Source organism: Leuciscus leuciscus (assembly GCF_965113295.1).
Source record: "Leuciscus leuciscus genome assembly, chromosome: 6".
NCBI classification, from domain to species: Eukaryota; Metazoa; Chordata; class Actinopteri; order Cypriniformes; family Leuciscidae; genus Leuciscus; species Leuciscus leuciscus.
The window spans coordinates 22483933-22499331 of NC_138730.1; the positions used below are offsets into that span (position 1 = coordinate 22483933).

Below are 15399 nucleotides of genomic sequence, written 5' to 3' on the forward strand. Positions count from 1 at the left end.
CAGAGAGATGAACAGAGGAGTGACGTGGGCCCTCTTGGGCTCGTTGAAGACAAGACGAGCTGCAGCATTCTGGATCATCTGTAGGGGTTTGGTCGCACATGCTGGGAGTCCAGCCAGAAGGGCATTTAACGTTACTTGTCTAAGATTTCTCAGTCAGATTATATTAACTTTAAGAATTACGGTGAAAAAAACGAGACAACACACACTCATATCAACAACAATACTAGGCCATCTTGGTTAATGTTTCAGAAATGTTCAAATGAGAAGAGTTACCAACCTCTCGAAATTATTTATATAGATCCCGGTGTCGGTCTTTCAGGTGCTTTGCTATATTAGGCCCCGATCACACCTAACGCGTTTTTCAGGTTCGAAAACGCGAGGCACACAGCTGCACTTACCATCACACAGAACGAGCAGTGCGCTGCGTTTGTTATGTTGCTCGGCAACCACTGAAACCGCTGTCCTGTCAGTCAAGTACACGTCAAATCAGCCTTTTATTAACTTTATTTACTTTCTGTTAACATTGTGGTAGTTAACGCGAGAGCACCACAAGTTTATCCTCCATCATCGCACTCTCCGGGCGTTCAAGCAACTAGCTTTCATCATTAAAACGGAAGACCCGCGAGGCGCAGCAGGCGAATAAACAGCGCGCAGAACGCTCGCTGGAAACCAGTTTAAAATTGCGCCTCTCACTGCAAAAAAACGCGTCAGGTGTGATCAGCCCCATTTACTTCACTTTTGCTATTTAACCAGAGCGAATGAGACGAGTGCGCGTGTGGTGTTTGTCAACGCGCCTTTGGAGAGAAGTGAAAGTGACAGCTCGGCTAGTATCGATACTTCAGGAAATTAGTATTGGTACCGTTCAGATATTTCAGTATCGATATTTATCGAAATATATATATATATATAAAGACTGCTTTTACTACTTTTAAAGTCTCACCTGGGTTTAATTTATAAATAAATTTGCTGATAAGAAGGTTTTTTTCCCCTTTTATTGAAAAATATGGATTTTTTTTCTGTTCACGTGTACTGAACACATCCTCATATTTCAGTCTTTTGATAACACACAGAACAGAATATTATGCTTTTCATGTTAAATTAGATAAACGTATTGACTGTATTAAGCTAATTTAATTTCGTAAGTTAACATGTAAACTTTGGCAGCTCATTTTCATATTCTTTATTTGTTAAGGATTCCGTCAGGTTTGTTATTAACCTGTTGATAAGAGTTACTATTGCGAGAAATACTTGGCAAAATTGTCTGACTCGAACAGTGTTATTTTAATACTATTGATAAACTATTATAGTATTTATTAATATTTTGAACTAACTTTTACTTTTATAGTTTTTTATTAAATTTTTGTTTTAGTATTCTTTTTTTGTGTGTTTTGTTCATTTTAATTTCTATTTAGCTTCAATTAATTTTATAACACTTTTACTTTTAGTAATTATAGTATTTCAACTTATTTGCTAAGGCAACTCTTCTAAATTTCATTTACGTTTTTTATCTAATACTTTTAATTTATTACAGCTCTATTTCAATTACTACAAATAATATTTAATAGTTTTAGTTTTACAACACTGGCCTGGACAGAGGCAAGGATGGGATGCTGCGAATGTAGTCTGCATAAATGCTACGCCACAAATGTACTTATGCACAGCACACACACATACTCATTTTCACATACACACTGAATAGTTGCTGATGAATGTGTCCACTCACCCAAGGTTGCCTCTGGCTGTCTATTGCCGTGTAAAATAAAATGAGCCCTTTCCCCCCGTCACCCACCAAGCCTCACCGCAATCTTCCATCTCAGCTTTAAACCAAACACCACAACCCTTTAATTTTCCAGTACATCAACTTTTTGTGCCACTTATTACAAAAAGTCTTAATGTAAATGCATATATACTTTACATAAAAGTCTAATTTGTATCTTTTAAGCAGTTATTTTGCTCTGTCTTGTCCTCTGGCAGTGGTGCTACGGGTTCTTCCTCACCCACCAGCAGGGGCAGATTGGATTTGAGTTCCTGTTCAAGACAAAAGAGCTGAAGAAGAAATGGCTGGACCAGTTTGAGATGGCCATGTGAGTTTGAAACTTTGGTCCCAAAAATCACAGTTCTGTCACATTTACTCACCCCTCATGTTGTCCCAAAGTTTCTTTGTTCTGTGGAACGCAAAAGGAGAAGTTTTGTTTTGCTCTTCTCTGTGCAATTTCAATAAACAAGAACCAGAGTCTTCAAGCTTTAAAAACAGCACAAAAGGTACTGGAAGGTATGAAATTATGAATTGAAGTAATTCACTGATAATCTTCCCCTCCATTGAGCTGTTAACCAAATTGTTGAGATCCAACTTAAGATAACTGTTTTTTTGAGAGCGAGTAAATGACAATTTGTAAATTTAAATCAACTACTAATTATTTAAATGTGAAAATTTGAAATTGGTTGGGCGATCTTTCATACTTTCAAACTGCATTCAAAATAGAATAGTGCACATGACAATAGGAAACATCTGCTTTTTTATGTTAGAGAGAGAAAATGTTTGCACACATCATCTTCTATTCAATATAGCACCCAGCATGATTATATCGATGCCATTTGATGTCAAGCAGCTTACGTTTCTCTAGTACATGGTGACATTCTGCACCTGGGATGCTGTTGAGATTTGATGGCACAGTGTATTTACAAGGTCTACGCTGAAAGAAATGAATAGTGAGAGAAGAGGGGGGAAACTAACGAAAGTTCTGATTTGGAATTTGTGTAGGTTCAAAAGAATGCGCCACGCCTCGTGCAGAGAGTCTGAAATTATGTTTCCTCTCCCTCTTGATTTATATGTCACCCTTTAAAAAATGTGTTTCTGTACTCACACGTATACATGTGGTTGACTGCGTAATGATCTGAAAGGTGCATTCAAACATCAAATTACACCTGCTGCATGCACACCGCTCTCTTGATGCAAGAATCAATCTTAGAGTTGTTTGGGCAAAGAGATTCCCCAATGCTCTGATTCGTGCCCAGAATCTGTTTTTGGTTCCTGCCTCCACGGGCCACAACACTTAAACATGCAGTTTAACTCACACAGTTATTTTGTCATTTTTCCAATCAGTCAACTTTGCACCATCATTTTTCCATATTTCCCATTTTCCATTTCAGATCTAATATTCGCCCTGAGAATGCCACGTTTAACTCTCACCTCTTCAGAATGCACACTTTCGAGATGGCCACCACCTGCAGCTCCTGTCATATGCTTCTCAGGTGAGCTGTCATAACACTTCTGAGGCTGCTGTAAATTGTGTTGAAACAAGTTAAAGGTACAATATGTAAGAATTTTGCATTAAAATATCCCAAAATCTCAAGGCCAGTGTTATATATTTTGTTAAGTTGATTACTTACAATATCCCAAATGTTTCCAACTATTTTTAAATCGTGAGAAAATTGCGATTTTAACCAAGGAAACGGGGCGTTAGAGCAGGGGGGAGCTGGGAGTCGCCAGTCAATTGCGTCATATCCGCGTCACCCTCGGTTTCCGCTCGTACTGCGTGGAGTCCTGGACAAATGCGGAAGTTGTAGTTGTAGCGTCTATCAAGCTACAAACTTTAGCTTGTTTCTTGCAGTCGTTATGGTACACAATTATTCTTTACCGATTGCAGCTGGTTCTGTCGACAAAGCATGCTTAATTTTATATTTTCCAAATGTAGCATTCGGTAATAGTTATGTTTATGTAAGGAAAGTATTATTGCTTTAGATTTGTGTTTAGTTTATTGACATTGTTTATCACGTCTGGTGTTTATGGCCATGTAAATAAACATAGCATGTGTTATACATAAAGATTAATCAGTATTTTGGCAAATGATGTGGGCATGTTCGAATGTACTTTTACAACAATTGTTTAGAACATGTAAAACTGCGCAGCGTTATCACAACAATGAATTCAACAAATACAGTAACATCTATGAAGTATTAAACCTTACTTTTCTTGCGGTTAATTCATTTTAATGAAATAAAAGTGTGATGAGGTTTAAGAGTCAGGAAGGAAGAAGACGCGTCGTCGTGACTGGGACTCGTACTTTATTAAAATAAAGCAAAACAAACAAAAGCCGCGCACAACGCGCATTCACTGTGGCAACCGCGACGGCACAAAACAGTTCAAAAATGAGAGCTTGGATCCACCGGTTTTCTTCCTCTGCGTCCAATTTTCTCCCCAGTCTCTCTCTCGTTCCAGCGCGGCTTATAAGCGGTCTCTCCACGCCGATCACTGCAATAAGACATAGGTGCATTTGCACTTGACCTACTTGCTCGTCTCTTTTCTCTCCCATCACAGACCGCGCTGAACCACGCCCCCCTCGCCACAAAAAGCATGTCATTAAACGCAACATTTATAAAAATAGAACTTAGCCTCATCCATGAACATGATTTTTCGATTCCCGTCTGACTGATTTACATCCACGGTGGAGTTTAAAACGACAGTTCCCATCATTCCACGCTCCTTCACATCGTCATCAAGCTACGCCGTTGTTGTTGTTTGGAATGTAGCGCCCTCTAGCGGCAAAAATTCTTGCATATTGTACCTTTAATCAATATTAACTACTCACATCATTAAAATAAAGACCTTATGAAATTGCTTGATGAGCACAGTTTTTTTCTGTGCTTTCTGTGCAGTGACATTGTAAATGTGAATAAATCTTTGAAAATATAGTTTGGGGTAGTTAGGGTAGATGCCATATTAAACTTGACACAGATGAAAACAAGGCTGCGAGAGATAGGCCATATACTAAATGGAACTCAGCAATCTTCCTCCGAGTCCACACTTTTGTGATGTATTGCCGCTTTGACAGTCGGGTTGAAGTTTGATGCAAAGCTCGTGGCCTCTGCAAAAGTGCACATCGAAGGCGCATATCGGCAGCAAAGGGGGCACTAGCGAGCACCCTTCTGAAACCTAAAATGACAAATGGGACAGTGTGTGTCCAAACTTGGTCCTGGAGGGCCACTGTCCTACAGAGTTTAGCTCCAACTTGCCTGCAAGTTTTTGTATGCCTCTCAGTAGTGGCTCCTGACCATAAATTTCTATTTATAAATTTCATAAATAAAATTCTGGGTCTTAGTGCTAGTTTATATTAAACATTTTGTAAGCTTTATATTCTAATTCCTGAATATGCAGACACACTTTTGGTGTTATTCAGCGTGAGGGTTACGCTCTAATTTTGATTGACAGGCTTTAAGTACTCACGACACACGCATAATTATATCCTAGAATTGCCTTAAAGGGGTCATATGATGCTATTTTCGAAGATCATTATTTTGTGTATTTGGTGTAATAAAATATTACCATGTTTTATTGTAAAAAAAACACATTATTTTTCACATACTGTACATTATTGTTGCCCCATCTTTCTAAAACGCGTCGATTTCTACAAAGCCCCTTCTTCTGAAAAGCGGAGTGTGCTCTCATTGGCCAGCTGACCCAGTACTTTGTGATTGGCCGAACATCTCAAGCGGGTGTCGGAAATGTAACGCCCCTAACCATAATGGAGCTTCTGCTTCCAAAGTCATTTAATAATGTCGTCAGTTTTACCTTATCAGTTTGAGCCTGAGTCGGATTCTGAAAATGCAGATGACCAATCCGATCGATCGGATACTCGTATGAATTTGCGGTACGCAAGCCACGGTTCAGCTGAACGTGACAAACGCCGCCTGGAACACAGCCAGTCTTGTACTCTCCCAGGTTCACATCAGGAAACTGCGCTGCACACCCACGAACATTTAGGTTGTACTGTTCTGGAGCATTGTTGTAAATAAATCTTAACCACTGGTCCTAATTGTGTCCACTATCGGAAGGGCAAATAATGTGCTGCTTTTGCTTTCGCATAGAAACACACAGCATCTCCACAAAATGGCGGCGACAACACTAATGACAACTGAAGCCACGCCTTCTTTCTTTGAGCATTTGGAAATTATGTAAATATTTCCACCTAGTGAAGTAGGTCGGTAAGTGAGGATTTGATTGAGGAGTTTTAGCTAGGTCTGGATCTTCCTTCTCTTTTAGATAGCTCAAAGTCTCCCACAAACAGATTTATTCTTTGTTACTTTGCAGATCTTATACATGGACAAACAGCTACATAACACAGAAAATAAGAAAAAGGAAAACATGAAAACTAATAAGTTGACCCCTTTAATGTAGTTTTTATTGCCTCTATTGAGTTGTGGAGGAATTCCAATGAGGAAAAGAAAGTCATGTCTTTTCTCAAAACAAACATAAAACAAACAACAGAACTATATAAAGGCTATTCACAAGATCATATTTAAACTAAAGGATTTATATTTTGTAATTAATTTGATATGCTACTGATAATGATAAAGATTGTTGTAAATTTAAATAAAAAATTGTTTTGTAAAAAACAATTTACAAAATTATTGTAGAAAGAAACAATGTCTTTAGAATCCCTTTCAGATTGATTTTTTTCCATCTGATGACATATAAAAAAATCCATCCTGCTTTAAAGAGCTTGAGCATTTAAAATTGTAGATGACAAAACAGCAGCGCTCGCTTATAATGAACAGAAAGTTAACGTACGTTGTTGTGGACGCTAATATAGTTATCTTTATAGTTATCATTCTTGGTGTGAACCAAGCGGCAACCTCCCTGTCTCTCTCTTGAAACCAACACGGAAGTGAATTAAACGGCAATTCATCAACTGGCCGCTTGAGGCTGGCTGCAAAAGTGAGTCAAATCTGCATCTCCCCCATGTTGAAATGCCCAACTTTACAGCAGAAAAAAACATGTTTACAGCCTGGAGCAAAAAGTGGCTTTGGTCTATACAGCTAATTTTGCCCTTCATGACAACTCTGAGGGGGGTGAATTTTTTTATAACTCATCCGTTTAAATTATATTAAGCCTTACATTTCTGCATAATTAAGGGTGTCCACTTTTGAGTGACAGGTGGATTCCCGCTGCTGTGGTCATTAGTCATCATTAGCCGTTTGTCTGCTGTCTGTTAGCCGTCACGTTACCTCAGCTCATTGTCTGACTGTAAAAATAAATAAATTCGGGAGTGACGCGCTGCCAAGATGGCGACGGTCGGCTACGCCCACTTTAGGCTTCAAAAACGGTCTTCAGAAACCTACGGGTGACGTCACGGACACTACGTCCATATTTTTTTACAGTCTATGGTGTGAACGGGCCTTTACAGTCTTTACAATGACATGCACTGTGCAAAGATGTTTCATCAGCAGTTGTTAAACAACAGTATAATCCATTGAACAAATTGTAGTTCTGTTCCTCACAGCCTTCTTTTTATTTCTGTCAAAAATTAAATATGATTCTACCCTGACTAAGGTCTGTTGAAGCTAAATTACATGGCCTAAAAGTCGATTTAATGGGGTCTGTAGTAGTCATGTAAGGTACATGTATGTAAATCAATAAAAGTCAGCGTTGACCCATGTGACCTTTTCTATCCTCATGCTCTTCAGGGGGATTTTTAACCAAGGCTATCTTTGTACTAAATGTGGAAACGGAGCTCATAAGGGCTGTCTGGGAAGACTAGGAGCCTGTGGAAGGGCAGGTAATGGTCAGTAAAGAGCTTCTCCATGTTGGCATTTCATATTTGACAAAAAAGAATAAAGAGAGAGAGAGCGAAAAACACAATCACACTTCCTTAAATAACTTCCAACCTGGTTTCCCGTATACGCTCAACAGAATATTCCCTTACTATAAGAATAAAAGGTCAGAATTCGGGTATGTACCACATCCTCAAGGGACAATGTTTTTGCATTCTGCTGCATTTCCCTTTTCCTTTATTTTTCTATACAAACATTTTGACCACTGCACTCACGTCCAAAAACATGGTGCACAAGATAATAGTTAAACATCTTTATAGTACGTTTTTAAGATAATATACAAAGCAAGGAGTATGAATATAGAAACAATAACAATAATAAAAATAAAATAAAACAAGAACATAACAAATGCATAGAAAGGCATAGCCATAGAGAACTTTACATAAAGGTTTATTTTGCAGAACTGAGGAAATCCAGAAAGTACTGCCACACAGTTTGAAATTAATGAAAAAACCATATACCCTCCAATCGTATAACATTAAGGATTTCATTCAACTACAGTAAGTTTTGAAACAAAGTGAGTCTATTGATTGCCAGTTTAAGAGTATTGTTATTATTATTTTGTTATTGTTGCGAGGATCATATCCAGCAATAAAGATAGTTGTTTGGTGTCTGGGAGAGTAAAAAGAAGTTCACCTCATCTCTAGACCTTGTTTTTTTCTTCTATTCCATTCGCCCTGTGCCTCACCGTTAAAAAAAGAAAGAAGCAAAAACGTGTTTTGTGTGAAAATTCCATTTAGTGTGGCTCTCTAGATATAAGGCAACTAATTTAACTACTTGCTTGCTGGAGATGTCTATAATACTCAATATAATGCCACAGAATTGTAATGTGTACATGTACAGCCTTTTGCTGCCTTTACAGTTTTCTTTTACTCTCTCATTATGATCTCAGATGTTGCTGTTCAAAAAGCTAAGGTGAGATAACCGACATTAATCTTAATCTAAACTGACTGTCCATACTGTACACTTCAAACATAATGCATGCCATTTCCAGACTGTGATATAACATGATCTTCCTCTATGTATGTTTGGAAGTAGAGGAAAATTATTGTGTAATGCAGTCTGAAGTATGTTTTATTGTCCTTTAAATGTATGTTTACGGTACTGACAGAATGCTGTCTTAAATAGGAAAGACAGAATCATTGTTAGATCGTTTCTTTGTGTCAGTGTGTAAAATCATTTTGACAATATTTTTACCAGTGTTGCTAAAAGTAGATAATAATAGCTGAGTGTGTTCATATTGCATAGAATCTGTTAATGATATTCTCTCTCCTCTCTTATTTCACAGAGGAAGACAACACCTCGGAAACAAGAAGACCCAGGTAGGTGTCTTTGTCTTCAGCATGTTTCTGTATATAGACTGTGAAGTTTTCAAAACTGCTGTAAAGGTCTTTTATGTACTCTACTTTAAACATTTGTTGCTCTGTATAGTCTTCTGGGAACTCTGGGAACTTAGTAATTCTGTGGATTCAGATCTATGTGGCCGTTCCAGATAATAACAAAACAGTTTATCATCAGAATGACTACTTTGAACAGCAGTTCTCGCTTTTTTGACCTTTTAATACATTATATGCACTTTTCAAATTTAATTTGTCACACATCGGGACCATTTAAAATGATCTAGTGAAGACCAAATAGTGATCAAAAATGGTGAGAAATATAAAGAACAAGAAAAAGTACATTCATCTAAATTTTAACCTAGTGTTGGAAAAAAGTCCATGGATCTGTCAACTTCATGTTTACTATTGGCAGTCTGACTCAGCTCCTTCCCGCACCTGTTTAAATTATTTATTTTAGAACTAATATTTTTGAGTCCACAGAGCAACAGTTTAGCATGTTGTGTGAGATTTGTGAGCTTTATATGATTCCTGGTAAAGTCTGAGACATATCACAATCCCTTTCCCTTGCTATCTCTCCATTCACCTTGGGTCTATTTACAGTCTTCTCAATGCAAAAAAGTCTGTATATTAAATAAAAAAAGTGGAAAAAAATTCATTTATTGAATGAGAATGATCACACAATATAATATGTACATTAATAAAAAATATCTAAAACTATAATTTAAAAAACACAGTTATACAGTTATAACCATTTATTATAATGTGGACATTCTTTCGTGTTTTTGTGTTTTGTAAATTTTATTGAAAGCATTTACCACCAATTTTTTTTTTTTTTTTTTTTTTTTAAGCATCGCAGAATATTCTGCAAGGATTTACAGATATGATCATTCTCAGAACCATGACACAAATCATATGAGATTAAGTTATAAAGAGATTATATGAGTTATTAAATGTATGTGTATATATATACATATTACAAAATTAATAAATAAATTAATATGTATTATGAAGAAATGAATACTTTTATTTAGCAAGGACGCATTAAACTTTGAATTGATCAGAAGTAAAATGAGCAATCACGTTTCTTGTAAAAAGCATTTTGAAAGTAAAGTTTTGCCAACTGTGTGGCAACCTTGTTATGTGTTTTGTCATTCTCAGAAGTATTACTTGTAAACAGTCAGGAGAGCTTATCATTTAACTCCAAAAACACTGGCACATCATTTTATTTTCAGAATGGTAAAACTTCATGCTCAGCTTAAACAAGTGCTGATTTTCAAAATTGCTGCAGTTCTGTTTTGCTCTTCTGGGACTAAAAAACAATCCTAAAGTGCTGAAGGGGTGTGTTCATGTTGATGGGAGGAAGAAGTGGTCAAAAACAATGCATTATAGAAACAGCACAAAATTGCCCTGCTCATTTTATTGCTGTTTAATTTGAATGATTCATTTCTGATTTAACAGGGTGGTTTGACCAACTTGTTACTTTTATAAGCTCAAGTGTTCTGACAGCTAAAGTGAAAGAATCTCACAGTTGAAGCAGCTTTATTATCTTCATTATCTGCACAGTTCTCTGTAATGGAATAAAAAAAAAAAAAAGCTTTGGCACATTAGGTCGTATTAATTGGAACATTCACTTCTACAGCATTGTACTTATCAGTAACTACAGCTGATTGAGTGCTTTATTGTGAAGTTGTAATATGAACACATAAATGGAATAAATGGATTCTCTCTTCAGAAAGTCTAATGTTCACACCAATTTCAGCAGGTGGAACATCTCCTTGGTTCAGGCCATTGATGCACTGAAGATAACAAGTCAAGTTATAAGTTAACAAAGAACACATGATGAGTTGTTGTAGGATCACTAACTGCCACACTGCTTTGAGAAAACTGTACTTGTATCGCCGGTTGGGGTTTTAAGAATTTTGTCACAAATTTGACACTCCTGGTGAACATCATATAAAACACCTGGGATGTCAAATATGTGTGTCCTTTTAGTTACCTTCAGGCAATTGCCGCTGAGCACCAGTCAGAGCTGCCAGGGTAAATTCAATGGGCTGTAATCGCAGGAAAACTCCTCTGCGTGTCTGACAGTCAGTAGTGGTCTCATTACACCTTAGTTATTGCTGCTACCATCTTATTGTTCATGATACAAAACACCTCAGCTTACATAGAGTATGATGTCATGTAGTAATGTCTGCTGAAATTCAGCCTGGCCATCAGAGGAATACATTTGATTTTAAAATATACTAAAATTGTAATAATATTTAACAATATTATTCTTTTTGCTGTGTTTTAATTAAATAAATGCAGCCTTGGTGAGCATAAGAGACTTGAAAAACATTAAACAAATCTTACCCCATTCTTTTGAATAGTAGTGAATATACATACACTTATGCATACATACATGCATACATATAATGGTCATATTTAAAGTGCCTTTATTATGTTATTTTAAAGTTTCCTAATTTTGTTTTGGAGGTCTCCTACAACAAGTTTACATGCATCAAAGGTCAAAAACACTTTCATTTTCTCATCGCATTTTCTGCTTTGAGGTCTCAGAAAAAGCGCTATATAAATGTAACGAATTATTATTATTATAATATACAGTGCACAGCATCACATTGTTCATTGAATCTCAACTGACTCATGAATGAATCAGTCTCTCTAAATCCCTCCTTTCCGTGAGCTTATACTGCTCTGATTGGCCAGATGGCCCAGTCTGTTGTGATTTGTTGTGTTGTTGTGTATCTGTTGTGGTTTACTGCTTACACTGTGTGTCATAAGGCACATTACCATAACTGAACCTCAGCTCAGGAGGCTTCCTCAGTCCTCAGCACTTGTACACATTGTAAAGACAGTAATGATGACGTTGATTTTACCATATCAATCAGAGTGCGAGTCCGATGACGAAAATTTGGAAGAACTAGTTATTTAAAGGTGAACTAAGTAACTTTTTTTACCTTAACTGAACAGCTTCGGAGTCATTGGAATGGTTATATTACTTATTTCGGGTTGAATGGTGGTCGTTTCGCACCCCCCTGGTGCCCGTGAGCGGAAAATACGCACTTGCAACTTTGAGCCGGCGGGCCGCTGGCCGCTGCGTAAGGAAGTCTCGCGTGATATCAGGTCTCGCAATGTAAACAATTGCTTTACGGCCAAAAGAAATCTGCTAAAATGCTGTCATTATTGCGCTCCCTCACGCTGTCCGAACCCGAATGAAGACGACGTTTTAAAGAACGTCCCATCTGCTTTGATGTCGTTGATCTATAGCCTCTGGTGTCTGAGAATCAACAACGAGTTTTTACAACAGTGTTGTCAAATATCTATTCCGAAGCTGTGGGGGGAGCTCTAGAGAGAAACCTGCGAGCAAAAAGCGAGAATACAGCAAAGAAGTCCCGAAGCTACTGAGTGCTGCTTAAACCCGAAGCTCCATTGCAAGGACGACTTGAGCAGGACGTTTCTCAGTGATACACTACTCATTTTGAGGTACATTATGAGATGCTGCAATTGTAATTCCTCACTATCAGCATTAACAAGTGTACATCCGTCAACAAATCAATGTGTGTAAATTTCTAATTTAACTGCATTAACTGTATCAATAACGGTGCATACATTACTAACTTGAATGACTGATTTAACATAAAGTTTGCAAAACAAATCTTGCTCCACCCTTTATATTTACTCAAAGTAGTAAGAATGACTGACAATCTGCAGTAATAGACACAGTTTTAGGTAATTGTGGCCCACAGCTGATTTGCAGTAGTATTTCAGTAAGACAGTAATAATGTGAGTTAGCCGGTTAGCCTGAGACCTACACAATATAAAATACAAAACTACGTACTTTGAACACCAGGTAGAAAATATATACATCAATAATTAATCATACTTACAGGTTGTGATTCCGAGGAGCAAGTTAGGCCAAATATACTGACCCATCTTTCAGGAGAAAGCGTTTTGTGAGTCCCGCGTTGAACTTCTCGATTTGAGAAGAAGTCGTCAGTAAAATGATGTGCTGTGGGCTGGTCAAGTTGTTTGTGGGCGGACAACGTACAACATAGGCGGGCATTATGCAAAGCATGCATTTGAAAATCTCACTGCACGCAATTGGATAACACTACGACCAATCACAACAATAAACCCCATACGCTTGGTAGATTAGACTCTTGCCGTATCCAGTCGGCAAATCAGCAGAAACGTTCTTCTTGCAAAGGAACGATTCGAGCGCCGTCTTCTGTTCCTCTTTTAGATAAAAAGCCAAGTCTAACTCGTTCATTGTAGCGGTCAAAGCCGTTTCAAACAACTAGTGTTCATCCATAGCCATCTTGCAATGTTTACTAATGACTTTGACGTCACAGCGCTGTCGTCATCTGTTTAGCTCGCCTCTGGCCCGCCTATAACAGATACACCGATGTGATTGGTGCAGCTTGGATACAAGGACATATTTAATGAGCATCATTACTCAACACCAGAGTAACTCGCTGAGCAAATTCAATTTGTGTCTCGCGAGAACTCTGGATTTCCAGGGTACCATCACACAGTAGGATTCGAAACACAAACGACTCGTATTGGCGGTTCAGAATCGATTCTTTCTTTTGGGAGACAATAACTTAATTTATTGTGCACTTTCGACTTTACAACTTTGTAGAATGTTTACTTTCACAAACAGCTATATTACACACTGCATGAAAGGAAATATTCAGAAAACCATAATAGGGGCACTTTAAATGAACTGAATTAATTATTTGAAAAAGCCTCACAAATTTGGCTTTTAAATATGAAAGTGAAGGCAAGAACCTTAGTTTAGTAACCAGAATCATTCAGTCAGTTCATTCTAGTGGTTTAGATCTCCATAAAACTCTCCAATACATGTAAAACAACAGTTTTTTTACGGTCTGCTTTAAGACCCGGGTACTTGGCAGTATTAAAAACAACAAGTTTATAGACTGGATACTAAGGAACTATTTTATGCTAGAAGAACCCTCCATCCTCTCTCTAAGGCTTCAGGGCTGTCCTGGGTTGGTTGTTGATATGAATCGCACAGTGAAGATGTCTTTAATGACAAAAGCTCAGGAGATAAGGGAGATAACACCAAACTAACACCAATAGTCCTGACGAGAATGGACAGGGTATGAAGGAGAACGGGGTATAAATACATGGAGCAAATAAAGGGAACTAATGAGCTAAGATGACATGTGAACTTAATGACTAATCAAACGAACTGAGATACTGGGTCAAACTAGCAGACAAGGAAGGCAGAATCAAAACACAAAGAAACATGACCAAAACAGAACATAACTCCCCAGTTTCCCCAGTTTATTAACCACCTTACACGAGGCTCTAGAAAAAGAAACCATCTCAGATAATCTCCTTCTCTGTCATTGTTTAGTGCGACTGCCTCTGATTTAGTGGATGGGATTGTGTAAACAATAATTGCTGCTATGCGTCACTTTATTTGTCCTGTGTGAATGAGAAAATTGGACATTTGCTGTGGGTTGGAAGGGCCATATACTGAGCTCCTGCACAGTGCTGTATAGGAGCAAAATCAGTGGCTGTGTTGCTTGATGTGAAATTAATTTCCATAAACTATTTATAAGAGGCCACTAAGCATTTATTAATAAGTGTATCATAAGCAATTTGGTAAACACTTTTCTTAACTGCTTTGGGGGCTATTTTTCTGGCTTTTTGTTGTTTGTTTTTTGTCTTTGGGGAGAAATGTACATTCAGGCATATTTTGCCTAATTTCTCTCTGTTTTATAAATTTCATTTAACGCGTAACTCATCCTTTCATAGTTCCCTATCAGTCAGTCACGTTTGACGTTACGTCAGAACTGAACTGATGAATTGGGATCTCGCCTGAAGCCCCATTCACACCGCCAGCGACTTTGTCGCTGTATGTCGCTAGTCTCTGTACTGTGAAGATGCTTGTGGTGCTTACACAAGACGCTGGAATGCGCATTGATTGTGGTGTTTTTTTTAGGGATCCCAATTCGTTTAGTTCTGACGTAACGTTGAACGTGACTGACTGATAGGGAACGTCTAGGTTACTAATGTAACCCCCGTTCCCTAAAGGAGAGAACGGAGACGCCTCGTCGCCACAATCCCTGTGTCCAATCCCTCTGAGTGATCAGGCACTGGCTTGTAGGGGTGGCACGGTTCACAAAACCCACGGTTCGGTTCGTATCACGGTTTTAGGGTCACGGTTTTCGGTTCTGTACGGTTCTTGTTGTTGTTTTTTCTTTTAATCTTTAACACTCCAAAAATTTACTTCAGCATATGATATATAGCTGAATTATCTAATTATTAATTAATTTATTTCATAAATGGGGTGTGTTTGCAAAACGCAGCTTCTCATTTCCCGTGGGCTGTGTCGGACAGTTATTTGTCACCACTTTTTGCCAGGGTTGATATTATGTCCCAGCACGGATGTACCAATACAAATAAATAAAACATT

The 15399-nt window shown here is 37.8% G+C and overlaps 1 protein-coding gene across 3 annotated transcripts in view; it reads left to right on the top strand.

The window, feature by feature from the left end:
- The window catches only part of vav3b (vav 3 guanine nucleotide exchange factor b), a 72207-nt gene that overhangs the window by 31986 nt on the left and 24822 nt on the right, over positions 1-15399 (top strand). For 2 of the 3 annotated variants that reach the window (XM_082172836.1, XM_082172837.1), the window contains exons 15-19: positions 1975-2084; positions 3151-3252; positions 7465-7562; positions 8504-8526; positions 8900-8933. In XM_082172836.1, coding sequence (XP_082028962.1) covers positions 1975-2084; positions 3151-3252; positions 7465-7562; positions 8504-8526; positions 8900-8933 — 367 coding nt within the window. The remainder of the gene's footprint in view (positions 1-1974; positions 2085-3150; positions 3253-7464; positions 7563-8503; positions 8527-8899; positions 8934-15399) is intronic. The other variant, XM_082172838.1, reaches the window with a different exon arrangement.